Here is a 27,059-nt window from a genome sequence, read left to right on the forward strand (position 1 = left end):
GGGGCACCAGAATAGACAGGAAGGAAGGAACAGAGAAAAGGTGGAAAGCCACTTCACAGACTGGTTTCTGTCAGTTAAGTAGTTGTTAAAACATAGTAATGTTAGTTGTGATACCCTGAGGGAAGACAGATAGCAGAGGAGTTGTTGGTGAGAGACTAGATCAAAAGCTTTATAGAGAGATCAAGGAATACAGAGGAGACAAATGTGCCTTTCTCTCTGGCTTTGTAAATAGCATCTGTGAAAGTTAGTAAGGCCATGGTATTGTTATGTGTGGGTCTAAAACCATGCTATGTGGGGGTCGGGAGCCTTTCCTGAAGAGTATATTGCAGAAGTTCCTTGTGAATGCACTTTTCCAGAATTGTTGACAGAGGGGATAATATGGCAATAAGTGTGAAATTCATTATATCAGATAAGGTCCTCCTTTTTGAAGGGGGATGATGAAGATTTTTTTCCATATAGAAGGAATGTGTGATTTCTTGATAGATCTGTTAATTAGAAGAGACGCAGGGTAGGCTATGGAACTGGCAGGCAGCTTGAGGTATTCTGCTGGAAGATTATCTATTGAAGGAGAACTTGGTTTCAGCGTAAGAAGTAGGAATATGATGTAGGAGGCTGGGATGGGTTTAGGGTGAAACATGGGATATTGCTGTCTGAGTAGAGGGCATGTCAGAATTGGTAGCAGGAAAATGTTTAGTAAGGGCTTTAATGCTTTCTATAAAATGTGTAAATATGTTTTTTATAAAACATCAAATAGAACCTTAAAGCCCCCCTCCCATTCAGATTTTGATGTTCTGTCCTGTTTAAGTAGGACTTCGCCAAAGCTAATGCATCCTTCCTTACTTTTTACTGGCATGCTGCAAAGTTGTCTGTCTCTTCATGGTGTAGATCAAACCATTGATGTTCCACTTTGCCTCCCATAACTTCTGGTCATCATTCTCCACTTTTTTCTTGACTATGTTTTATACTCACTGGATGGGGTTTCCTCCTCTCTCTCTCTCTCTCTCTCATCTTTTCTAGTCCTTTTACTTGTGTCTCCTCAACACCTTCATTATTTTGATTATTTTTCAAGTCTTTACTAGTTTGATCTTCTTTGTACCATCCAAAGCAGTCTCACTGGCTTGCAAAAACCACTAAAGAGGTACAAACAACAGTCCTGTTCCCTCTCCCAAAAACATTTTCCTCCCTTAACTATGTACGTCCAGTGATCCATCCCTTCCAGGGTCAGAGATCTACTGCCTGCCTTATTCTTCCTTCATGTCCTTCTCCAGCTTTAACTACAGCCACTGCATGGGCAGGCATCCCACCCTTCTCAAATTCATTCATTTATTGTCATCCTGCTTATCACATTTCTCTTCCACAATGATGCCATTAATCATACTTCACTTTTCCCTAGCATTTCAACATTCTCGTGCTTATTAAATGCTATATTTATTCATTGTATGTCTCTTCTCTCAGACATCAGTGGCAATTTCCCATGCAAATATCCCTGTGGAGCACCCTGTAAAGAAAAGAAAAGATACACAGAAATTTAAGAATTTACCACTCGACATTAACATCATTACCATCTGCAAATCTGTAATGGTTCATGTTTGTGTAAAATGCTTTCAGGCTTTATTTTGAAGTCTATATACCTGCTTGTTATTCATCTTCCATTCTGTTCATTGCTGCCCATACCAGCATAGTTGTCCTGCGGAGACTGCTACTGTGTCTGAGATTCTGTCATAGAAGAGGTGCTTATTTTAAATTTAGTAGTCACAACAAGGATACTGCCTTTTTGCCCTCACAGCTGGCTTCCTCTATTACAGGGATACATGCATAAATAGTACTTAAAACTATACTGCCGTGTGTCACTTGCAGACTCTGTTCTTAACGCATTCCATTCATATGCCTTTACTTCATGTCAGGCATTTCTCCTCCTCAACTACAAACCAATCACTGTTTGCCTCATGCTCCTATGTACGTTGATTCTCCAGTTCCATGCACATCTCAGTCACATCTCCAGCCCGATACTCTTCCACTGTCACTCAGATAAAGCCTGGGAACTACAGCAGTTCCCTTTCCCTAGACACATGGTAGCCTTCAAGTAATATTATCTTTCATTCACCTTATACACCATCAATGTGCTCTATTTACAAGAGGATAAAGGGATAGAGAAAAATAAACCATTATTTTCCAAATAAGGCAACATTGCTCCTCTAACACACATACGATGCACATACTTCATCTTTCCTACTGACCAGCTTTATTTACTCCCCCTCATCGGGTTCTAGCTTCTCACATGATTTCCACTCTTTTTTAGGACCTGTCTCCTCTAAAATAGTGGAAAACGTTCTATCCTACTAACTCTGATGATTGGTGATCCTTGCTGCTCTATCTGTTGTTCCTCTCCGCTCATAACACCTCTGCTTCCATTACCATTGCAAAGCTGTTTTGGAGGTTTCTATATTGCTGCCAATACCTCTACCAGATATGCAGATGTTTTCAGAGCTCCTGGAAAGAAGATTCCGTGCTGGATCAGATGCAACATTCTTCATCTGAGTTCCCTCTGTCTGCACAAATGCACAATAGGTACAAAGGCCCCTTTATTCCCTCTGCTTTCCAGGGAGCAGGCTTACTCCACAATAATGTTTGTGCCTTCCATGGTAAGCACTCACTTGTCTTCCACACATCAGCTAGTATTTGATATTTCAAGGCATACGTTTGGAAGCAAATTATGATCGGCTAGTTCATCTGGTAGCTTCTATATTCAGCTGCCATAGAGTACGTTGGGCACATTTTTTTGCTATTCCTTTAGGCTGCAAGCCAGTTCACTTACCCAAAATTTCCAGGGCAAACTTTAAAGAATCTCAGTCCTGAGACAGTTGAGGGACTCCCATAATTCTTATTTTTCTGTTTTACTCAGTCCTGCCTTAGGGTTGCCACCTTTTCAAATGTCCAAAGAGAGAGATTTTTGGTAGAAACGTCAGATTTTGTAGGGCAAAACATACCCATGGCCAGTATAAAGGACAGAACTTCACTTATTTCCCTAAATAAAAGCTTATTCTTGTAGCATTTTAGTTGCTTATTCTGTTTCTTATAACATTTAGGTATTTCAGGTACAGAATAACTGTTTTATGCAACTATTACATAAAATATAGGAAATATGTTTGTCCGAAAATCTCAGGACATTTGCGATTTTTTCAATTTCTCTGCAGGACACAACTGCCCAAAGAGGGACTGTCCCTTGCAAAGTGGGACAGGTGGTAACCCTATCCTCCATATCAGTTAGTTTGACTTCATTGTAATCCAAATGGATTTTTGTGACTTCCACTCTCATTTTCAGCTTGACATGGTTTTGATCACAGACTGCTGCTTCATGGAATGTTCACTGAGTGTATTGTTTACTTCTGGATGCTTTTCATGTCCCAAAACATGCTTCTTTTGGGTCTGCTTTATTTCTTTTATTTCTGGCCAAATAGTTGTTAGCCACACATTTTACTCCTCCATTCCAGCCAGTACACTCTCTCCTGTCTTTGCATCAGCCATTCCATCAGAGTTGCATAAGACGTGGCTTCTGGCAGTAGGTTGCTGAGAATTTTATTCGGTCGCCATCTTTCTTCCTTTTTTTGGCATCCATCTCACAAAATCTTGTTTCCTAATCATAATGTTACATATGCTCTTTGTTTGAGCCATCTGGAATACCAGTACTTGTTTAGTTTTCCTGGCAGGTGAGAGAAGAGATTGCACTAGTGTGTTTACTGAAGGAGCACACTCCTGAAAACATTTTTTCTTTCTGCACACTCTGATAGCAGAAACGTGCTGTGGAATATGTGACAGTCTGGCAAATGCAGTACTGTTATTATTGCAGTCCCTAGTTCCTTTCACTTCAATGATGACTTCCGAGTTAAAGAAGTACACACCTTGTCACAGAGAGGTCACCTGAATCACAACTAAGGGAGTGAGGATTAGGTTACTTCAACCAAATCTACTCTCCTTTAGGTTATGATACCCATGATGAGTATATATGTCTTTTCAGGGTCTCCTCCAGCACATATTTCCTTAGGGAATCTGTGAGCCTAACATAACTGCTGGCTACTCAGGGAAAGGTATCTAAAGCTCTTGGGTAAGGAAAGACCTAAACACCTGGCTGAACCCCTGGGACTACAGGAATTTAAAGATGATTTTGATAATGCTTCATTGGACCCAAGTATTCAGTCCCCTTAATCCAAAAAGCCAGACCATTTCTATCAAGTCCAGGAAAAATGCAGTATCAGGCCCTGCAGTGGTGTCCCAAGATGCTCCTAGAGGATCGAAGTTGGTTCTGTGACTCAGTACTCTCCCTAATGATAGGGAAAATAGAATGCTTGGTAGATTTGACAAGAAATATACAGATGTACAGCTTTAGGGATCAGGGCAATCAGTTACCAGAACCACACAATCCAGTACCAAGGCAGAGTGAGTAGTAATTCATCAATGAGACATTTAATGTGCAAACTAATTCAGATGATAACCAGAATTGGTAAGCATTCCATTAGGTGCAGATAAAATGCAGAAGATGTCTGTTCCACAGCTGCTGTTACAGATGCAGCATGATTGAATACCCACAGAAAATGTGGAGGATCAGCTGTTAAATGCCCCTCTAAAGAGCATAAGAGAAGTTCTCTGTTTCTTCTTCCCAAAAAGTATTTAAAAAGGTAGGGAAGGAGTACATAAAGCAATGTTTCCATCTTCCATTAACAAGGTACAGGAGAAACTACCAAGCTAAACAGTGGGCCTTTTACTGAATGCAGTCTATGGCTGAGCACTATAATCAGAAAAGGCAGACCAATTAAAAAAAAAAAAAAAAAACAAGGAGAAAAATAAGGGCCCCACCAGGTGGCAGGTCAGGAAACCAAACAGCAAGTCTTCTTCCAACTATAGCTTTAACTTCCAATATTGAATATTCTGTATGTCTTCCCCCTCCTCATTCACCCATTTCTCCTCCAAGTCTTTTGGGTGGGCAGCTCTGCCATTAGCGGGGAAACCTGCACTTCCTGAACTTGGACCAGTGAAAGAGAGACTATAACATTAGGCAATACTACAGAATTTAGACTATATTCACCCTTTCTGGGCATTTTTCCTGTGTCCTACAAACATTTCTTGACTCATCTGCTTGACAACAGAACTATGATAGCCAGATCATCAGAGAAAGCAGAAAAGGTTACTCAAGATTTATACCCCCCCCAAAAAAGAGTCTTTGGAGAACATCGTAGATCTGTCCCAGCTAAGCATGTGTGTGTCCATGAAAAAGTAGAAAAAAAAGTTATCTTACAATCTGTTCTCCTTTGTTGCTAAAAGATGACCCTTAGTGACAATGAGCACAAAATATGCATTCCTATACTTTCTTGTCCTCAAGTTGTATAGAAACTAAATGTGTTTCACTGGGTTTAGCACCTATCATCAGATCACTTACTTGCTCTTTGACATTTTCAGTGTGTCCATAGTATTTAAAAACACTATCTTTTGCCAAGCTTAGGATTAAAGATATACGCATTTGCCATATCTGAATGACTAACTTCTTCAAACATTTTCCAAGTTGGAGCTTGAGAAAACACTCACTTATATCTTCCACTGGAGCTTCTTTCAGCCTCCAATCGTAGTTTAACACCACTCAAACTCTAGAGCTTTGTATGGGTAGTTCTGGATGCCAAGTCCTGCAGGGTGTCACTCCTATTCAGCAACATTCTCCTTATGAGCTATTTCTGATGGAAGCTTCAAAGATGATTCATCACACAACCAGAAAATTTTAAAAGACCTAGTATACATGTCAGCACAAAATTGCCGCCATTCTATGTAAAATGTCATGCAAAGAAAATGCTGTGATAGTACAAGAATCTATTGGGACAGCACAACTAGGTCTTGGAGACAGAAAATCCCCTTATTACCTCTGTCAAGAAAGAAATTTGCTGGTGAGCAGCTAATACCAAAGCCTACCCATGTCTCCTTTCTTCTTTCCAGATCCAAACCTAACACTGACCATGGATGCTTCATATTATGCAGTAACATCTCAAACCCTTCATCTCAAATTACAAGGAGTGTAGACAAAGAAAGTCAGGAACAGTCATATATTTGCAAATGGAAGGATGTCCATCATCCATACTTTCAGATTTTCAGTTCACTTGTCAAACCACACCCCTTGCAGGTTATAACAGAAAACATGTTGGTGATGTAACCACAGATTCACCAACTTTATACTTTCTTGTCCTCAAGTTGTATAGAAACTAAGTGTGTTTCACTGGGTTTAGTACCTATCATCAGATCACTTACCTGCTCTTTGACATTTTCAGTGTGTCCATAGTATTTAAAAATACTATCTTTTGCCAAGCTTAGGATTAAAGATATACCCATATCTGAATGACTAACTTCTTCAAACATTTTCCGAGTTGGAGCTTGAGAAAACACTCACTTATATCTTCCATTGGAGCTTCCTTCAGCCTCCAAACGTAGTGTAACACCACTCAAACTCTAGAGCTTTGTATGGGTAGTTCTGGATGCCAAGTCCTGCAGGGTGTCACTCCTATTCAGCAACATTCTCCTTATGAGCTGTTTCTGATGGAAGCTTCAAAGATAATTCATCAAACAACAAGAAAATTTTTAAAAGACCTAGTATACATGTCAGCATAAAGTTGCCGCCATTCTATGTAAAATGTCATGCAAAGAAAATGCTGTGATAGTACAATAATCTATTGGGACAGCACAACTAGGTCTTGGAGACAGAAAATCCCCTTATTACCTCTGTCAAGAAAGAAATTTGCTGGTGAGCAGCTAATACCAAAGCCTACCCATGCCTCCTTTCTTCTTCCCAGATCCAAACCTAACACTGACCATGGATGCTTCATATTATGCAGTAACATCTCGAACTCTCCATCTCAAATTACAAGGAGTGTAGACAAAGAAAGCCAGGAACAGTCATATATATGCAAATGGAAGGATGTCCGTCATCCATACTTTCAGATTTTCAGTTCACTTGTCAAACCACACCCCTTGCAGGTTATAACAGAAAACATGTTGGTGATGTAACCACAGATTCACCACTGATTTAGCACCCTTGTCGCTTATGAGTAGGGGCAATGTGTAAGTCTTTTGCTCATCCCTGGGTTGTCTTTACTTAAAATATAAGGGCTAAAAATTTCATAGGAATGTATGGCTATGCTTCTAAAGATCTTTATGGATCAGTAGCCTGGTAATTACCCATGAACTTGTGTGGCATATCAAAAAAAAAAAAAAGAAAGAAAACAGTGAAAAACCCATTCATAACCTATTTGTAGGCTAGCTATACACATTTGGGAAATAGTTAGTCATTTGGGCATTCTTCTTAAAACACCGTACATTCCAAGCAAACCGAAAGTAGTAAAAGATCATCTAAACAGCTCATTTGCGAGCTTACATGAATGGAAACTGTACAAGAGAGTATTGTTGAGGCAATGTAGAGAGGATTCCTTAGGAGAAAGATTTGTCTGCATTATCAGAATCACCAGCTGCAGAGTTTTTATTCTCAACTGTCTTTTTCATGAACCTAGGTCCCCATTATCGTCTTCATTTCATGGCACCATTATCTGGTCTATATCTTCCCACACATTTCACTTTTTCCAAGAGACTTATAAAACCTGGAGGAGAGGGGCTCAAATGCTATTCTAATAGCTCTTTTTTGGCCAAGACAGACATGGTTCTCCCAACAGGTTCAAACGAGTCAGGAAGATTTTTTATCTCATACCTTTTACTACACATCAGGAAGAATTGATTCACCACAATTTCAGTAGTCTCAAATTTAGTGCACAAATGAAGTCAGGTTAGTTTCTCATAAATAATTGTTCTACCCAGAGGTGATCTGTATTTTGCTGGAAACTAGAAGACCTAATACCTGGCCAAATGGAAATGATCCTGTTTGGCACACTAAATATCAAATAGTTCCTGCTGCTTCAACAGTCCTTCTGGTGCTGCAGTATTTATCTGAAGTTTATAATCATGGCCTTGCCTAAACTTCTGTTAGTTTTCATCCTCCTGCCATTTCAGTTTGCCTTCCCTGAGACTGTCAAGTTTCCACAAACTCGACTGTTAAGCTGTTCCTAAAGGGTATCCTTTATCTGACACCACCCAAATTGCTTATTCCTCCTTCATGGCACTTGAACTTTTGTCACTGGAAAATTCAGTCTTACCCTGATGAACCTGACAGTTGTACTGCTGTCAGTTTGCAGCCCTGGAAAAATGTTTTCCTAATGGCTATTACCTCAGCCAGGTGGGTCTCTGAACTCTAAATTTTGATGTGTAGAGGACTCTGTAAGTGTTTCAGTGAGAAGAAGTGGCAGTTAAATCCATTTCTTCATTCATGCCTAAAGGTATAATGGAGCTGTCGCTAAAATCTATTTGGCTTCCTGTCTTTCTCCCTGAAAGAAAAGGGAAGATCATTCTCACAGACAGGTAAAATATTAAACTAACAGAGCTAAAACTGTAAAATCTCTGATCAGCTTTGCCTCCTTTATGATAGAAAGCAGGACAGAACAGTGTCCAAACAGAATATCTGTAAATGTCCATCAGACTTCATCACCTCATGCTATAATTGTTATAGCAAATTCTTAGTTGGTCAGATCAGAACTCTCTCCACTAGGGGAAATGCACCATACCCAGCCTAAAAATGAATCAGCTCATATTATTTGTGAGGTAGCTTTACAGACTTTCTTTAAGCATTACATGCAGAATATTTAGACTGGGTGTAGAAATGGGTTTGACTCTGCTGTCCTGAAGAGCAAGTGTTAGTTTTTATCCTATATTAGGTTCGTAGGTAGTTACTAAGTTTGCAACTCAAATGACATTCAAGAAGCTAACCAAGTAAAATCATGAGCTAATAGCTGCCCTGATCAACACAACTATTACCAGTCCCAAAGAAGTAAGTGTTGGATTTACCATCCACTTATTGAGTCTAAATTTAAAATGTATTTATTTATTTATTTGACATTTGTTTACCGGGATAGTCCGACTGGACAGCAGGAGCCCTTTTTCAGCGAAGGCCCGGGGAGAAAAGCTCCACAAATTTACAATAGTAAACATATTAACAATATTTAGTAGTGAAAGTTCAGTTAACAGAGTTTGAAAAGTAAAATAGGACAGTTAGTACTTACAGTTAATATCATAGTAACCAAGATTAGACAGTGTCGTTGTGCAGGTAATACAGTAAGTAAGTAACATAATACAAAAAACTAGACAGTGTTGTAGAGAGCGGAACTAAAAAAAATTGTAGTAACACAAAGTTAAACAGTGGAGTAGAAAACTGTGATTAAGCACTGGAGGTCAAATAAACATAGCCAAAATGCTGTTATCTTTGATATGCAGAGGAAGTCTGAGACTAAATAGGAAATTCATTAGATTAAGTATTTGGGGACAAGATCATTCACACTGTAATGTAATCTCTCATGTATGGTAAATACACTACAGCAATGACCCTTATGGTGAACATTGTACAGTTGTGTGGAGGTGCACATTATAACCGTGGATATTTGAATTAATAAGATCATTGCTAAATTAGGAACATTCATCCACTTCTCCATGTGTAATTGTTTGTTTTGTATTTAAACAACATTATCATGTTCACATATTTGATTTTGTTTATGTATCTATCTGTTATTTATATTTTGTTACCCAACCTTATCTTCTTAGGATAATGAGTTCTGATAGCTGCTGCTGCTGCTGCATGGCTGACCTTTGAGCTGTAGCAACCTTGCATGCTTTTTGGGGTTATTTTTGTTACTCCTGAGTGTAGTAAGCCTTGCTTGGGTTATTATGTTGCTGGAGTTGCTCTTCCTTAGTGTTAATTTGTGATACAGTGCTACCCAGCGTATTTGCTGGATATTAGTGAGCAGAAAGAGATGTATGTCTATAAAAGGTCTTCCCACTGACACAAATCAGTGGTCCAGGTACCATTAATGCTGGCTTCTTGTTTTAAAAATATAGGAGATGGAGCAGGTTACTTTTAGTTTCCAGATGTCCTTAGTATGGTTTGGTAGCACAACAATATTCTGCAGATATTTAACTGCTCATAAAGTCTGACCAAACGTCAGACTGCCACCTGTAGATAATATCCCATGCATAATGAATATACTGAAACAGAAATCCCATTATTGAAATGCATGCAGATAATGGTAAGCACCCTCACACAGCTGTTATTTTCCAGGAAAAGGAGGCTTGTAATGAAAGGTAAGATATTTGAGCTATATTTTTACATTCCTCTGTCAAATAGGTAACCAGGCAACTAAGACGTTGATGCTCTGGGGTACTCAAAGTAGATAAATACTTGAACTACCTTTCATTAAGTGTAACAACGGGCAGCTCCCTTGGTAGAGTATCAGTCCTTTGCTTCTATAGAGATTTGATTAATTTCAGGTTGTTTAGAAAGGAGCAGATCAATTGACCAAAATCACTTGTGAGTTTGGCAACAAGTTAGGCTGTGTTTATAGAGTCTTGGTATAGTTCCTTCATGAACATTCCATTGGTATAATCTTGGTTGTACGATATGTGGCAGGAGGGCACCATGTTGTAATTCTAAGAGCCATGAGTGTGAGTCATGGAACTACAAAAAAAAAAAAGACTAAAGGAGATCAGTAAATGTCGATAGTTGCTGTTCCATTCAGATGTGATTTTTACATGAGTGTTCCAGTGAATACAGTAATGGGAGATAATGAGGTATTTGACTGTTCAGTATTGACATCTATATAAACGTAGGGTCTATATTAGAACACTGAACATTCAAAATGTCAAGTGTTCTAATATCGAACCCTATGAATCAAAAATTTAAAACATTGAACATTCAGAACAGCAATTTTTTTCCTAGGGAAAAAATTTGCTGTTCCAAAACACATACACACAACACAAGCACACCAAGCAAACAGAAATCCACACACATACACCTAAACTCTTACACCTAACCCTACACTTACCTTAACCCAAACCCTAACTCTAAGGTCCGTCACTATCGCACAGTCACCTCACCTGCGAATTAACCCTAACTCACCTACCCTGCCCTAACCCTCACGTCCACACAATCGCACACTTACCTGACCCGCGCCCTAACCCTAACTCACCTAACCTGCCCTAACCCTCATGTTCACACAATCACACACTTACCCGAACCCGACCCATAACTTTCCACCACAGTGCTGAAAATACTGAAGCAACAGAAACGGACAACCAAATTCTTTCCCTAGGAAAAAAATTGGTTTTCTGTTTCTTTGATATTTTCAGCATTCGCTGAAAACAGGTCGATATTAGAACACTCGAAATTTTGAATGTTCAGTGTTCTAATATAGACCGTAAATGTAGGGGATGAATATATTTTGTAGAACTTTTTTTTCTTCCAAAAAATCTGAACCACTCATTAGTGTAGCTTTATTTTTCACGTTTATAACTTTGATTTAACACTGCAAAATCTTTGGTGACCTAGGTAGAAATGTAAAAAGAAATAAAAGCTATGTGGAAATATATAGATAGAATGTTTATTACTCCCTATAAAATTTCTGAGTAAATGATTTCTTCAGTTTGTTTCAAATGTAGTAAAGATGTAACAGCTGACTGGCTACTCATGCTTATGGATTCTGAAAAATTTAATATATACCGGGAAGAGTTAAGTATGTTTTTTAAGGGATTATAGTCTGATAATTGTTCTTTAACTGGATCAGTAATACTAATGAATGTTCCACTTCCTGTATGTGTAAAAGTCAAACAACAAAATTTGTCTGGGGTTTACTGCCAGTAGCTAGAAAAGCTATTAAAAAAATGGAAATCAAATTCAGTTCCTACATTCAAAGAATTTTAAAATGTAATAGCAATACTATGTAAAACAGAAAAAGAAGTGATCAGAATAAGATCTATAAATCATAAGACTTATGCTAATTGTATAAGATTACTTTGAAGATTCACTGTATTCCTAACATTGTATAACAGTATGTGATATTGAATTTCTTCCTTTCTTTCTTTGTATATAGTTAAGTATGTTAAATTATTAAAAATGTTCTCAAAAAGAAGAAGGAAAGAAAAGCTTTTTGTAAGTGCTGTTTTTAACTATGTGTTCTTTTTTTCTCAGTTACTAGTGAATTATCACAAATGGAGAGATGAGTGTCCTGAAATCAGTGCAGATGTACGTCCTTTCCCTGTTATTGGTCTCTTGCATTCTGGTTACCACTGTGTTTTGAAGTCACGGGATCGAACTGGCAGCAGGGTTTTGATTTACAGAATAGGTGAGTGAGTGCTATGTTTTAGATGTGGAAGTTACAGCTTCATTCTCTTGAAATACCAAATTAAACTTGAAGTTGTTAAATTAAAATAATGTATTTACAGGGTTAAAAGAAAATGAAGATTCACACACACATATCCAAGGATACGAAAAAGGTTTTCGTTTCTTTTATTTTTCTAAATGTTTTGTAGTCTTTATTTATTATTTCAGTTACAAACCCCCAGATTTCAATAGTTATATGCAGTTCCCATCATAGTCACCTACTCCATCCGTCCACGACCCCTTTTTCCCATTTTTGCACATGGGGTGGGGTGGGGTCACTTCAACAATGGCTCGGTTTACACCACCGAGTTGCTAGCCCTGCTGCTGTAGTTCTTCCACACCACATATTGTCATGCACATTCACACCTGTGCTCATAAATTGCAACAAGAGACTGAAAAAACATACTTTACTGCTTCAAACACTATACATAAGCAATCCATATAACCAAATAGAGTCCACTGAACAAAGGCAAAAATATGAAGGGTAAACAGCAAGGTCGGAGAAGCGGAACAAAGCAGGTGGAGAACAAATAATCCTTTAGTAAATGTCACAAGTTGTTGTTCATGAAAACAAACAAACTTACTAATAGTTGAATGATTAAAGAATAATGCAATTAAGAACACAGTTAATAGAATTACTGGCAGTTCGTTATCAACAAAGTAAAATGTTTACACGAGCAGCCAATACATTAAAAGGGCAAGGACCTAAGCTCTTATGTAAATGTAAACATAGTATCTAAAAATAATATAGTATATGTAGATATAAACATAGTATCTAAAAATAATATATATAGTGTGATAAAAACACTGTGCCAGTTTATAAATCACTAGACTAATATACATAAAAAACTTAAAAAACAATGCAAAAAGCTGCTTAGTATATGTAAATATAAACATACTATCTAGGAAATCTGTGAAATAAAAAATAATATTAAGACACTGTGCCAGTGTATAGATCACAAAACCAAATATACAATAGGCATGGAGAACAGTGCAAAAAGCTATCTATTACTAAATATGATCAATAAAGACGAAAAAATAGCTAAAAACACAATACAACATCTTGTAAGAAAATATTTTGCTTGTATTGTATAAATACTATGTGCACTTATGAACCTTCAATCTCCTCATTTTCAGAAAAGGTTTCACAGATACCTTAACATTCAAGCCTGGGGGACTGTCTGACCTAAATTTCAAAATTGTTTCTGTGTGTGTGACCCTCCCTTTAAAACATGAAGTGGACCATTATCAAATACATGTCGAGCTAAAGCATTTGTTTTGTGCACCATCCTAATACTATAGAGATGTTCACTCCTATTGGTCTTACCTCATAGAAAGGAACAACAAATGGAACAATTAGCAAGATAAATGATATGTTTAATAAGAATGGTTAGTGACATTTTTTTAGATTCTTCTTGTTCCTATACCTGAAAACTGGAGCATCACCTAGGATATCTCTGATGTGAGAGTCTGCCATAAGAACCCTCCAATGAGTCTTAACAACATCCTGGATGTCATGTACATCAGTGGTATAAAAAATAGAAAAAGCTGTCTGGTGACTAATGGTTGAATTGGTCTGAGGTGAATGATTAGTACTTAAAGATGAGACAGAAAAATATGGGGCGGCATTACCTGTTCTCAAATCAGATATTCCCTCCGTGCCCTGGAGTATGTCATGTGTCGTATACCCGCGATCTAGTAACCTTTCATGTAGAGCTCTCATATCTTGATTAAAGCCAAGCTCACTGGGATTATACCTGGAAACCCTAGTAGCCTGTCCCTTAATGATGTTGTTTGTAATAAGGTATTCATGTGACAGGGTTTGCTAAAGACTCCGGTATTGATAATTCCATTTGGTAATTTTTCAACAAAAATATCTAAAAATGATATCTTAGTATTGGATGTCTCATGGCTTCCACGAAATGCCTATAAAAATGAACATGTTCAGTAAAGGCAGATAAAACATATATTCATGTTCCCATTCTGCCATGAAGATTTATTGGCACAAGAAGTGCCCATAGCTATTCTGTAGGAAACATTTCCCTTCAAAGTAAAAAATATTGTTGTGTAGTACCAAATGTAATGCAAAACTGTCGTGCATCTTTTAGAATGTGAATGTTGGCATCAACTATAGGTCTTAGATTATTCTCTATAAAAATAGATGCTGGTTCTGTTACCCATCACCTGCTTTTTTTCTTTATCCTTTTCTCCACTCTGCCTGACAACCATCAGTCCTCCCCATGGTCTATGGGCTCATTTGTTCCATGGCAGTGAGGAACAACCTTTCAGATTCATAAGGTCGAGTGCCTATATGGGTGGGGGATCTGCCATCTAGGCAGACATTATGGGTCACTCATGCTATCACCAGCATCTAACATATGGAGATAAATTTTCAGTTATAGCCTCAATCCCTCTCCTAAGTGGTGACATGCACAACTGCATCAGCATAGGGACTACCTAGTGCTTCCAGCACATCCACGCATGAATGCTGCCTACATGTGGGGATAGGTGCTACTGCTGCTGGCATGGGCAGTCGCAGTGCACACGTATTCCAGATTAGCTCCTGCTTATGGATCACTGTGAGACCTTTGAGTCACATCACTGCAGTGGCAGGCATAATTGGCTGGGAACCAACTCCCTCATTTCCTCCCAGGATAGACATCTTCTCTCCTCCCTGCCAGCCCCATCAGTCACCTAAGCTGTTAGTTGATCCCAAATAACCTGTATCATGATCTGGGCTTTATCTCTTTCTGTCGCTCTGTTTCTCTGTCTGTCTGTCTGTCTCTATCTGTCTCTCTCTATGACATCAGGCTGGCTACTAGGGCATTTTCTGTAAACTAAGTAGTACCTCTTTTTATTTTTGTTGTTGTATACATTATTCATTTTGTGATTTGATCAAAGTTATTGTTTTTTCTTTTTATCTCACCTGTATGTTTGTGTCTTACCGTTATGTATTCAGTATTGCAGAAGTTAACAATATCACAGAACTCACTGACAATATTTATTTGGCTTATTGATGATAGTAAACCGATCTGTTTTTTTTTTATAAATGTGAAATGTATTGTATTATAGTTTCCAGTGCTAAAGTGTAGGAAGAATAACTTTTTTATAATTAAGTTTGATTTTATTATTAGGTTAAAGATGATGGTATCATGATCTTTATGGATTACAGAGGGTATATCCAAAGGGTGAGAGTAGAAAGATCCTAGATTTGATATGTAAGGAACTGCTTTCTCTGGACTGAATCTTTACTGTTTGTTTCAAATGGTGTTGATTAACATGGTCAATTTAGTCATATTAGTTTGCTGAGTAGTTTACCCAGTAGTAGTGTAACAAGGGTGAGGCGAAGGGGACAGTTGCCTCAGTGTTAAGTGTTAGAGGGCACAATCGAGCAGTGCAAAAGTACACTTCCTTCTATTATTTTTAGTACAGAGCACTCCTGCTAGTTGTACATCTCATACGAGACTGGCAAGCAATAAATCCCTTGCCCACATCTTTAGCCACTGACTGATGTGAATATTTTGTTTTCCCTCCGCATCAGAGTTAAAAAACACAACATATAGGCCCCTGTTTCAAAACACTTGCTGTCAGTATAAGCAACCACTTACAGTGAAAGCAGCTGTTTTCGAATTTGGTCTCTGTAGTAAGCCTATTTATAGATAGGCCTTACAGTGAAGCAAGTCATTTACACTGAGAGCAAGCCTTTTGGAATCAGGGTAGGCTTACATTTAGAGAAACTCTTTTGGAATCTAGCCCATAGCCTTTGTGACCAGTTTATTAACAGACACAGTATTTAATGACAGAAATTGTGCTGTAATAACTTCAGCAATTGTACATCAACTTACCAAGCCAGTAGTACATCAACATAATGTTTCCATGGAGCAAGTTATCATAAACTAGCCTATACCAGGCCATGCCAGCCCCTGCCCCCAGTAATTAAACTGAGTGGCATAAACCAAGCTCCCTCAGGTGTGTACCAATGCCGATTCAAACCACCCAGCTATCCCAAGTTTTTGAATAGCCTTGGAAGAGGATTTCCTCCCCAAGGGTTGCCATTGCAACAGCCAAATCCTTAAAGCTAGAGCTTTTGGTTTCCACAAACCATTGAATGACATTGGCATCAACTAAATTTAGGACATAAATGTAATCATCATTAACAATTTTCTCTCTGCTGTTAGCAGGTACATGGGCTGTAATGTGTACACCTGACAAAATGCTGCTCCTGGCCTGTTCAGAGCCTATATTACTAGGAAACCACCGTAAGAGATAAAAATTGGGCTTTTCTCTGTTCTTGCTCAAGATATGTGCTACAGCATGATGCAGTGGGACCTCCCTCATGAGCACCTCCTACCATTTTAGGGGAAGCAGGGGTCAAGACTGGCTGCAGATTGTCCTGAGCTATAAGAGTAATATTGGGGCTATAAGATCCAAACCTTTTTCAAAAACCAGATTGAACATCTTAGTCCTGCTTTCCTCCAGAAAAGATTCTAAACATTTCTCCATATATTCATTATCTGACTGCCTCCTGTAAGTAAAGGTCTGATCTGCATTCCTATTACCTTCATCTTCATGGTTGGTCTGTGGTGACAACAGTGCAGAATTCTCCTCTAAACTTAAGGAGTCAAAGCAGCCTTTTGGTGCTCATCACCAGTATTTATTAGGTGGGTTTTTGCCTCCCATGGAAAGCAGGCTTGCCTGCTGACCAAAAGTTTATAGGTTCATAGGTGGTTACTACGTGTGACGTCCACACCCTGGCCCAGCAATCAAGGAGTCTCAATCCTCACCACTAACACCAGAGAGGGCGTCTCATATTAGAGGAAAGGATAACAAATACACACAGTAAAGTGCAATTTCCCTTAAGAGCACACAGAGATCACAGTCAGTCCGGGGCTGGTCACTCCCTTGCTCCTCAGGTTTCCAATAAGACTCCCCACTGGCACAGCTGTAGGGTCCAGATCTCATCCTAGCTGGAAAGCTAACCTCCAGTACCCTCTCTGTCCAACCAGTGCTTCGTGTCCCTGCCCAAATAGCTGACACACACACGCACACTTTGAGATAAGTATTTATACAACTTCAAAGACACTCCTGGGAAAGGCTGACACAGATTCTCCAGCTGTGCCCCTTTACCCAGACTATAAGGTAGTAATTACAGCCACCACCAGCTAATAATTATCAGCTACCCAAAGGCCCATAAAAAGGTGCCCAATTATTCCTGTGCAATATTATTATCCAATTGGTAGGTGTGACTAATCAGTCTTAAGGCTTATTAGAGTGGCTTTGTACAATAAACTCTATAAATGTGCAATGTACTCTAGAGCTTAACTTAACTCTACACAAACCAGCCACAGGTAAACAGTTTTTTAAAATATTTAATAATAAATAATTAAAACACAAGACAATACTACTACACCACAGTGCTATTCAAGAGTTCAGAGATCACACAGAAACTTAAAATAATTCCGTAGTACAGTTCTGACATAACAGAAAAAACACTTAGTCTAATCTTTATAGTCCTAGCTATTTCTACAAGAAAACATACTTCTAAAGTAACTTACTTACATAGAGCAAGGCAGTGCTGAGTTAGATAGTCAGACAAAAATTCTTAATAATCTCTGGTTCTCACTGTTTAAATTGAAACTGCAGTCTTGATAAAACATTACAGCATTTGTTTACATTTTCCTGGTTCCTAGGTGACACAGAAACTGCATTTACATTATTTTACACTTAGAGCAATAAAAGGATATACCACATGTAAATTCTGGTAATTAACTTTAGCCTTAAAACAATAGGCAGAATGCTTACTCCAGACTCATCAATGCCAAATTCTAACTTCAAAGGAACAGACATAAAGTAATTTTAATTTCAAAGGACCAATAAAAAATGCTTGACTTAGTTTTCCTTACAGCAAATGGCAATGTTGCTACAGCATTTCTTTACATTTAAGACACAAGCCTGTATTTTACACTTATATTTACAAATGCCAGAATTATGTGTCAAATTCTATTTGACTAGGCTGGCAGCCTTCACACTTCTCTACCAGTCTTCACGTCTCTCACATCCTGGAGAACTCAAGCTAGTTTTTTCAAGTGCCCCTTGAAAAGTGCCGCTTGGGAGGATTAGGTCTATCTGAGGGTACCTCATCACCCCATTCCCTGTCTTGAGAGCCCATCTGCATTGGCATTGCTACTCCCACTGTGGTGCTGCACTGACATATCGTATGCTTGTAACCCCAGGCTCCATCTTAGCAACTTGGCATTTTGCTGACTTGCTCTTTTTAACCATGTTAGTGGGTTGTGATCCGTCATAACAGTGAATTTTCTTCCATACAGATAAGGCTGAAGTTTCTGCAGTGCCCACACTATGGCTAGACATTCCTTTTCAACAGCTGCATAGCATTCCTCCCTGGGTTGGAGCCTATGACTGAGATCAACCACTGGGTGCTCTTCCCCCTCTGAAGAAATCTGGCTAAGTACAGTCCCCACCCCATAGTATGAAGCATCCACTTTCACAACAAATTATTTGTTGTAATCTGGACTAGCTAACACAGGGGGTCCTCCCAAAGCTTATTTAAGCTTCTGGAATGCCTGCTCGCATGCTGGGGTCCACACTGCCTTATCTGGCCTGTTCTTCCTTGTCAGGTCTGTGAGGGGAGCAGCTGTGGTACTATAACTGGGGACAAACTTTCTGTAGTACCCTGCTGTCCCTAAAAATGCCCTCACCTGCTTTTTAGTAACAGGTGCAGGCTATGCCTGAATAGCTTCCACTTTGGCAGGTTCTGGCCTTATCTTGCCACTCCCCACTCTATGTCCTAGGTAGGAGACCTCTGCCATACCCACCTGACATTTGCTCAGCTTAATGGTCAACCCTGCCCTATGCAGTCTGCCCAGCACCTCCCTGACATGCTGAAGGTGCTCTGGCCAGGAATGGCTGTAGATGGCAATATCATCTAGGTAAGCAAGGGCAAACCCTCCTGCTAGGATATGATCCACCAGCCTCTGGAAAGTCACTGGGGCATTCTTCATTCCAAAGGGCATCTTTGTGAACTCATGCAAGCCAAAAGGAGTCACAAAGGTTGACTTCTCTCTAGCACTGGGAGTCAAGGGCACCTGCCAGTAACCCTTGGTAAGATCAATGGTTGTAAGATACTTAGCCTCACCCAGCTGCTCTAGGGTCTCATCTGTCTAAGCATGGGGTAAGCATCTGACTCTGTGTGACTATTTAATTTCCTGTAGTCCACACAGAACCTGGTGCTGCCATCCTTCTTTGGCACCAGCACCACTGGGGAGGCCCAAGGACTGTTGGACTCTTGAATCACCCCTAGTTCCAACATCTCCTGTACCTCCTCCCTCAGAGTCTGTCTGATCTCTCAGGCACCCTATAAGGGGCCTGCCTAATAGGCCTTTGGGGTCCTGTATCCACCTGGTGCTGCACCAGGTGGATGCACCCTAGTTTCCCAGTGAACATGTCCTCATATTCCTGCAACACTGCTTAGATTTCTCGAACCTGGGTAGGAGATAGCTGCTGGGACATTCACCCTTCTCTGCCAGTCTTCACACTAGGCTATTGACCGAAGGTGTTTATAAGCCTAGCCATGTGTACCCATTATAATGCTAGAGAAACCCAATTTAAAGGATCTTGCCTAGATTTGAGATCTTAGTTAGCAATGACTGCCCCTATCTAGGAGGGCCATAGGTGAAATCCCTGGCAAGAATTTACAGTTTCCCATCCAGTCATCCAGGCGATAGAGAGGCTCTGTTTTATGTGAACTGGTAGCTTATTCCACAGGAGCAGCAGCAACCTCTAAGAGACATATCTGTTTCTCCAGCAGATCCTATTTTTTTTGCAGGCCAGGTTAAGGTCCTTGGAGTGGGTGACCCTTGTCCCATTTGACTTGCGGATGTACAGCATTTCCATTAGGTTTGGGTCCAAGACTGCTCTGTAGGCCAGGCACAAATCTCCTCTACGTAGACTGTACACTACAGAGTACAGTGACAGTGACTTCAATCTTCCAATTTATGACGTGCTGGAGACCCTAAATTTTCTTGGTTAGAAATCTCTGAGGTCTGTCAAGTTGCTGCAGGTGCCTGGTAAGGTACATGCCAAAGGGAGCATTGTACTCAATTATTGGCCTGATGAGGGACGAGTACAGAGGAGTTATGACCTCTTTCATTCTTGAGGCAATGCCTTTGCTAATGAGGTGTGCAATGTAGAATGCCTTCCTTACCACAGTAGGAACATGGTGGTCAAAGTATAGGCTACTGTCAATTTGCGTTTGCAAGTCTCTCGCTACTGAGTTGTTACTTAGGATATTATTATTTATATGATAGTCTGCAGGGATATCATTTTTACCAAAGGGAATGATACTGCATTTTTTAGCATTGAGTTTGACTTCATGGCTTTGGCACCAATCATTGGTTTGTGTAAGTCCCACTTGAAGTATACTGACATCATCTGGGATTCAAGGATTGCACCTAATTTGCAGTTGTCAGCAAACTTAGTCAGCCACAGCCCCTCTGCTTTGGCCTGAACTTCTCAGAAGTATATTCCAAACAATAAGAGGCACAGCACTGACCCCTGTGGAACTCCACTGCTGACAGGTCTGCTGGTTGAGGTAAAGTCCCCAACTTTGACTGAGTGTGATCTGTCAGTGAGGCAGTTAGCAACCCACCTGACAACATAAGGGTTGATATTCAATCTTTTTAATTTCTCCAAATCTTTTGAGTTTCTAATACCATGAGGGGAATGGACTCCATTCCTAAGTCAAAGTTTGATTAAATTTAATGAAATTAGTATTGTTTCAATCTTTGATGTCAGCCAAAAGTGCTCTTCACAACACCCACAGTGTGTCCAGTAGTGACTCCTTCTGCAATTTGTATGGAGTTACAGGAATTGGTAGCATATCTAAATTTGATTGTAGATTCTTTTTTATAAGACCCATTGCTCTTTCTACTACTGGGACTGTCTGGGTATCTTTCTTCCACATTGCTCTTGTTTCTGCCTGTAAATCCTGATATTTTATTACTTTGTGTCTCTGTACGCAAGACACTGTAGTCACTCGGTGTGGCGATTTCAATGATCAGTGCTACTTTTGTCTTCTTTTCATGGACCACTATATCTGGTTTTCTAGCATCTATCTTTTGAACTGTTGGAATGGATGATCCCTTGTGATGTAAACTTCCTTTTGGTATTTATTACAGCACTTGCATATTTTCAATGGTTCTGATGAAGTCCTATACTGACAAAGAAAGCACTTAACCATTACTACTAAGTTGTTTTGTAAGATTTTTACAGTTTTCTGTAGATTTTGTTAAATATCTTCATACTACATTGAAGTGCTCTATTTTTGGTTCTGGTCCATCACACTATGTGAGCTTTTGTTTGGACGTTCTTAGTATTATCTTGGCTGCACGGACACACACTGTGGTTTCAGTTCTTAGCATATTTACATATCAGTAGGATTCAAAGAGATGAATCCATAATGAGCTAATTTGCATAACAAACATGTAAATGGCTCTGAATTTATGCCAGTAAGCAGTACTTTAAAAGGAGAATAAGGAATTGTGAAGGGAAGGGAAAATGTTTCATTTGGTGTCAAGGATGTTATTGTGCATACATGGGCAGACTGCTGAAGGGGTTGTTGCAGGAAGTCTTTCATTTGGTGTCATGGAGGTGCCTGTGCATACATAAGCACACTAGTGAAGAAGTCATTGAGGGAAATGTTTCATTTGGTGTAAGGGATGTCCTTGCACATACATGGGCGGACTACTGAAGTGGTTGTTGGTGGAAATGTTTCTTCTAGAGTCAATAAAGTCTTTGTGCATACATGGGTTGACTACTGAAAGGATTGTTGGGGAAATGTTTCATTTTGGTGCTTGTGCATATTTGGACAAACTGCTGAAGTGATCGCTGGGCAAAATAACTTACTTTATGTCATTTTAGTGTTTGTGCATACTTAGACAAGCTACTGAAAGGGCTGCTGAGGGAATAATTAATTTGTTTGTCAGTGAAGTGCTTGTGCATACTTCAACAAACTATTGAAGAGATGGCTGGAGGCAAGTTCATGGATTGCAACTCAGATATGAAATGTCGAGCGCTCCATTTAACAAGGGATGTGTGTACTGCATGGATACTGTACTATGCAATGCAAGAACACCTCATTAGCATGTCACTTCACAATTTTTTTTATTTGCATCTCATTATATTTAAAATATTTCACATTAATGTAAATGGCCTCTAAGAATCCCACCTTTGCTATGGTCATTTGTAAACAGGGATAATACTACTGCAGTTGCACAAATGAGTATAAATACTGGCCTATATGTAGAACATATAACACTAGCAATGCAGTCACATTCAGAAATAGTGAAAAAGACAAACTGTGTTATGCTCTGGTCTCAGGTTACAGCATAAATGGCAGCCATCATAAAACCGTGTCAAGAAGTTAAAACAGCTTTCAGTGCTGTCATATACTTTGGGCTGCCATGTTTCTTCTTGTGTGAGGTAGTGCAAAGTATACTACAGTTTTTAAAGTTGTTAGAGGATCAGATGCATAATGCAATCTGTTCCTGTTTGTTGTATGTGAGACACAGCAAAGTGCATTACAGCTTTCAAAACAAAACAAAACACTTTGCAGTCTTACAGTTTCTTTCCTTCTTTTCTCTCCCCTCCATATTTAACACACTACAATAGTTATCTCACATCTGTACCACTGGACATTATTTTCTGCCACTTAGCATGTCTTATGTCCTTGTCACAGGCTTAATGCAAACTTTATAGTCCTATGCATTTTCACCATTTATTTGAATACCTCATCCATAGTCTATATTGTAAACCTCACCTCCAACCTCACCAAAATCATTTATATCATGGCAGTGATGTGCATAAGTCATGCATAACTGTTTTACTTTTATCCTATAAAATCTACTTAATACAATGACAGCTGTACACATGAATATGTATATGAAAATCATATTTAAATATTTATTCTTACCAATTTGCCTGAAAAAAGTCATAATGTACTTGTGAAAACAAATATGTAATTGACCACTATTACTACAATGAGAACACATTCTATGTGGAGTATATTGTCCTATATGTTATAAAAACACACAACTCAAGAATAACAGGTGAACAGAATAAATTTGTAAAGATGTCAGCACTATATATGTCGCTCAATCCTGTGCAACTCATACAGAAAGTAAAATGCATGACAATAGTAAAATAACACAAAGATAACCTAAAATATTTTATATTAATACATGTAATTAATGCAATAAGATTTACTTAATACACAGCTGTATTTGTTTGCACAAATCTGATACTTTAACCATGACTGAAAATGGACTTTAAACTCAATACAGTAATGCTGAGTTTACACCTTCCAAGTATGGCATTTATCGACAACACAGAAAATGTAAAGGTGCTGGTGAAGTATTAATTATCTATGCATATGTCACAGAGTGCTCTCAAACACTGATCATATGAATGCAATCCTTATTACAGTCAAAGTCATCAAAACAAAATGCCTCATGGATGGCTGCATATATTGGAATTAACAAATAAACTAATTCCATTGTTTATTCAACACCTCCTGCAAACATTAAAAGATTGATGGGAGAGGATTACATCTGAGGCTCAAAGTTTCTTGTTATAGTTGGAAGCAGCTCAAGGTCAAGAGGGTTCATCCTGCTGGTATAAATGAATTGCATTTTTGTAAGATTGTGCTCACTCATTCAGAGCTTCTTTGTTGCCTAGTTTGGATTGCTTCTAAAACCATCTGGAACAACAAAGCTGATGTAACTGTACATTTTTTTTGCACTTGATCTAACTGTTTCAGTGATAGTTAACAATTCTGTGCTGCATTTATTTATTTTCTTGAATTTATCATTGTGTTTCAGCCTGCACTTGTTAAAGAAACTCCATCTGTTTTGCTAAGCTTTTGTGTGTTGTGAACATTTGTCAGGGTTAGTGAACTTATTTCCAAAGATTCTTGACATTGCAAAAACTCTTACTTCTGTTCTAAAGCATTTGTTACTGCACTTGAGTTCAAAGCCAGCTGTCATGGACCTTAAAAATAAGGATACAGGTGATCTCCAAACCTGTGATCCGACACAGTTTGCAAAGGCCGAAGCTGACAAAATAAAATTTGTGTTTCTGGTTTCAAAACACATGGTTATGTGATTAAAACATCATGTATTAACATGAAGTAGTTTCTAAAAATCTACAAATCCTAGATTGTACAAAAAAAAAAAAAGATGTGGTAACTACAGTTTTGCTGCCCTTACTTTGAGAATCAGTAAAATAGAAATGTTCTTATTAAGACCAAGATAGCAAGAAGCATCTAGTTTTAATTGCAAGAATAGCTCTGTATACTGTTTTGATTACTCAAGAACCACCTCTGCTGTTGAAGAGAAAGATTTCTAATATCACAAATAAAAAGTTGGAAAAATTGGTGCATGCCTGTGTGTGTTTAAACAGTGCATTGTTAAGATTACACATCGAAATTCCATAATTGTGCTCATAAGTGTTTGCAAAACTGGCTTTCTTTTTGTCTTTCTCACGTAAAATGCAGGGCAAATGGAACACAAAGCAATATAAATAAGTCCCTTAGATCCACAGTTACCATCAGCCAAGTATACTGTATCTTAATGTGAAGAAACTGATCCAGTATAATAAAGTCTTTTTCTAAATTGTTGGAACATTAACCACAAGTCCCATATTTTCTGGTGCCTTTTGTGGTGAAAGTAAGTTTATCATCCATTTGTAGTTCCAACATGAATTTCATAATCCTACCCACTTTATAAACAAAAGACAGGATGTCACCCAGAGTGTTGTATATACTCTCATTGACTTTGAAAATATTGCAGTTTCTTATAATAAGATCTCTGATTTCCTTGGAGTATGAATCGTGGGTGATTACTAATGAATTTGTAAAACTTTTAACATCAGTTTTTGTATTGGTCATGTTTTCAAGGTAATTATTGAAAGTTGCCTTTGTTCCAAGTAGTGGGAGATATTTAGTCCCCCACCCACTAGAGATCTCATTCTTAACTTCAAGTAGAAGTTTCTTTGTGTAACCCCTTTGTAGGAACATGGCCATGATTGTATCACTTGAGTAAGAGTCAAAGTTGAAGCACATATGAGCTAACCTAATCAACTGACTTCTGAAGATATTTCTCTTACATAGCTTTCGGTAGCAACTTGTGTAGGTTGGTTTCCTTTAAACAATATATCTAAAGTGTTTGTTGGTCATGTCTTTCGAAATAGTGTCATCTAAATAATTTGTACTGTTGTATGAGTGACAGGAAGTAAATCTCAAAAATCCAGCTGTACTGTTAAAGTGGTATAGGAAATCAATCAGGGTGTCGACTTGCCCTGACCACAATATGAAAATGTCATCCAAAAACATAAATATATACACCAAAACTTGCTGTAGATTGAATCTAAAATATACTCCTTTTCCCAGGAATACATAACGAGGTTGGAATTTATGGGGGTACATGATGCACCCATGGCTACCCCATGGGTTTGTCGAAAGTATTCACCCTTGAAAAACATTAAATTATTGAGTAGTACTAGTTCCATAGATGCCACCAGAAAATTTATAAGTACATCTTCCAAGCTGGTGAGGTCAGTAATAGCTTGACGGAAAAGTTCTAAGCCAGTGGTGTGGGGAATACAAGTGAACAATTCAACAACATCAGTTGTAACAAAGTTGACAGAGTCAGCATGGTAATCTTGCTTGATTTTGGATAAAAAATCCCAGGAATCTTTTAGAATGTGATTTATCTGTTTCAGAGAATTTTTCAAAATATAAAGAATAAAGACTGCCATAGGATATGCCTTGGATCCTTTTGCTGCGACTGCTAGCTGGTAAGAGGGGTCCAAAATGTCTTTGTGGACTTTTGGTATTTCAAATATTGTTGGAATAATTGGAGAATTGTTTACCAAAAAGTTGTGTCAGTTGTGATGGTGCCTTGTGATAAACTGTCTTCCAGAAAAATGTAATTTCTTTTGTACTCGATGTTGGTCTTGTTTTTGGAAACTGCACCATAGTTAGAGGTCTTATATAAAGTGTTGAGCATATGACTTGTAGAATCTATTTTTTTCTACCAGTAGTATGCCACCCCATTTGTCCAGTTTTATAACTCTGATATTGGGATTTGTTTTAAGGTCATTGAGCAGTCTTCATTCTTCCTTGGTCAGGTTGTAGTATCGGGGAGAGCTGTTGTTCTGTAATTTGTAAATCTTTCTCTCACAACTTTTCTCAAAAATTGCTATGATTCGATTGAGGGAGGTTTGAAGGTACTTTTCTTCTTGAAACATTTTTCAGTTGGCTGTCCAACTGCATAGTCTTGTCATTGGAAAAATATACTTGAAAATTCAGTTTCCTGGTAAACAATTTTAATTCGATGAGCAAGTCCACTAGATGGAATTTGGGATTGGGAACGACTTTAAACCCTTTACTAAATAGAGAAAAGTGTTCCTGAGAAATATATAAGTTCATGTAGTTGTAAATATTAAAACCTTGCCAAGTTAACAATTTGCCATCATGGGTGGACTTAATAACGTCAAGGGAAGAATTGGGTGGAGAACCTTTTTTTGTTGTTATCGGAGGTTGTTGTTGAAGTAGTTATTGCTTCTCTTCATTCATTATTACTCACCCACAATTCACACTTCATGGAAATCAGAGATCTTATTATAAGCAACTGGAATATTTTCAAAGTCAATGAAAGTATATACAACACTGTGGGCAACACCCCGTCTTTTGTTTGTAAAG

The 27,059-nt window shown here is 38.5% G+C and overlaps 1 protein-coding gene across 1 annotated transcript in view; it reads left to right on the forward strand.

The window, feature by feature from the left end:
- Positions 1 to 27,059, forward strand: part of TTPA (alpha tocopherol transfer protein) — a 1,432,408-nt gene that overhangs the window by 539,086 nt on the left and 866,263 nt on the right. Inside the window, exon 2 of the mRNA XM_044067725.1 lies at positions 12,089 to 12,242. Within this exon, the coding sequence (XP_043923660.1) occupies positions 12,089 to 12,242 (154 nt within the window). The remainder of the gene's footprint in view (positions 1 to 12,088; positions 12,243 to 27,059) is intronic.

Source organism: Protopterus annectens, chromosome 1.part0, assembly GCF_019279795.1.
Source record: "Protopterus annectens isolate FY-2018-M chromosome 1.part0, PAN1.0, whole genome shotgun sequence".
NCBI classification, from domain to species: domain Eukaryota; kingdom Metazoa; phylum Chordata; order Ceratodontiformes; family Protopteridae; genus Protopterus; species Protopterus annectens.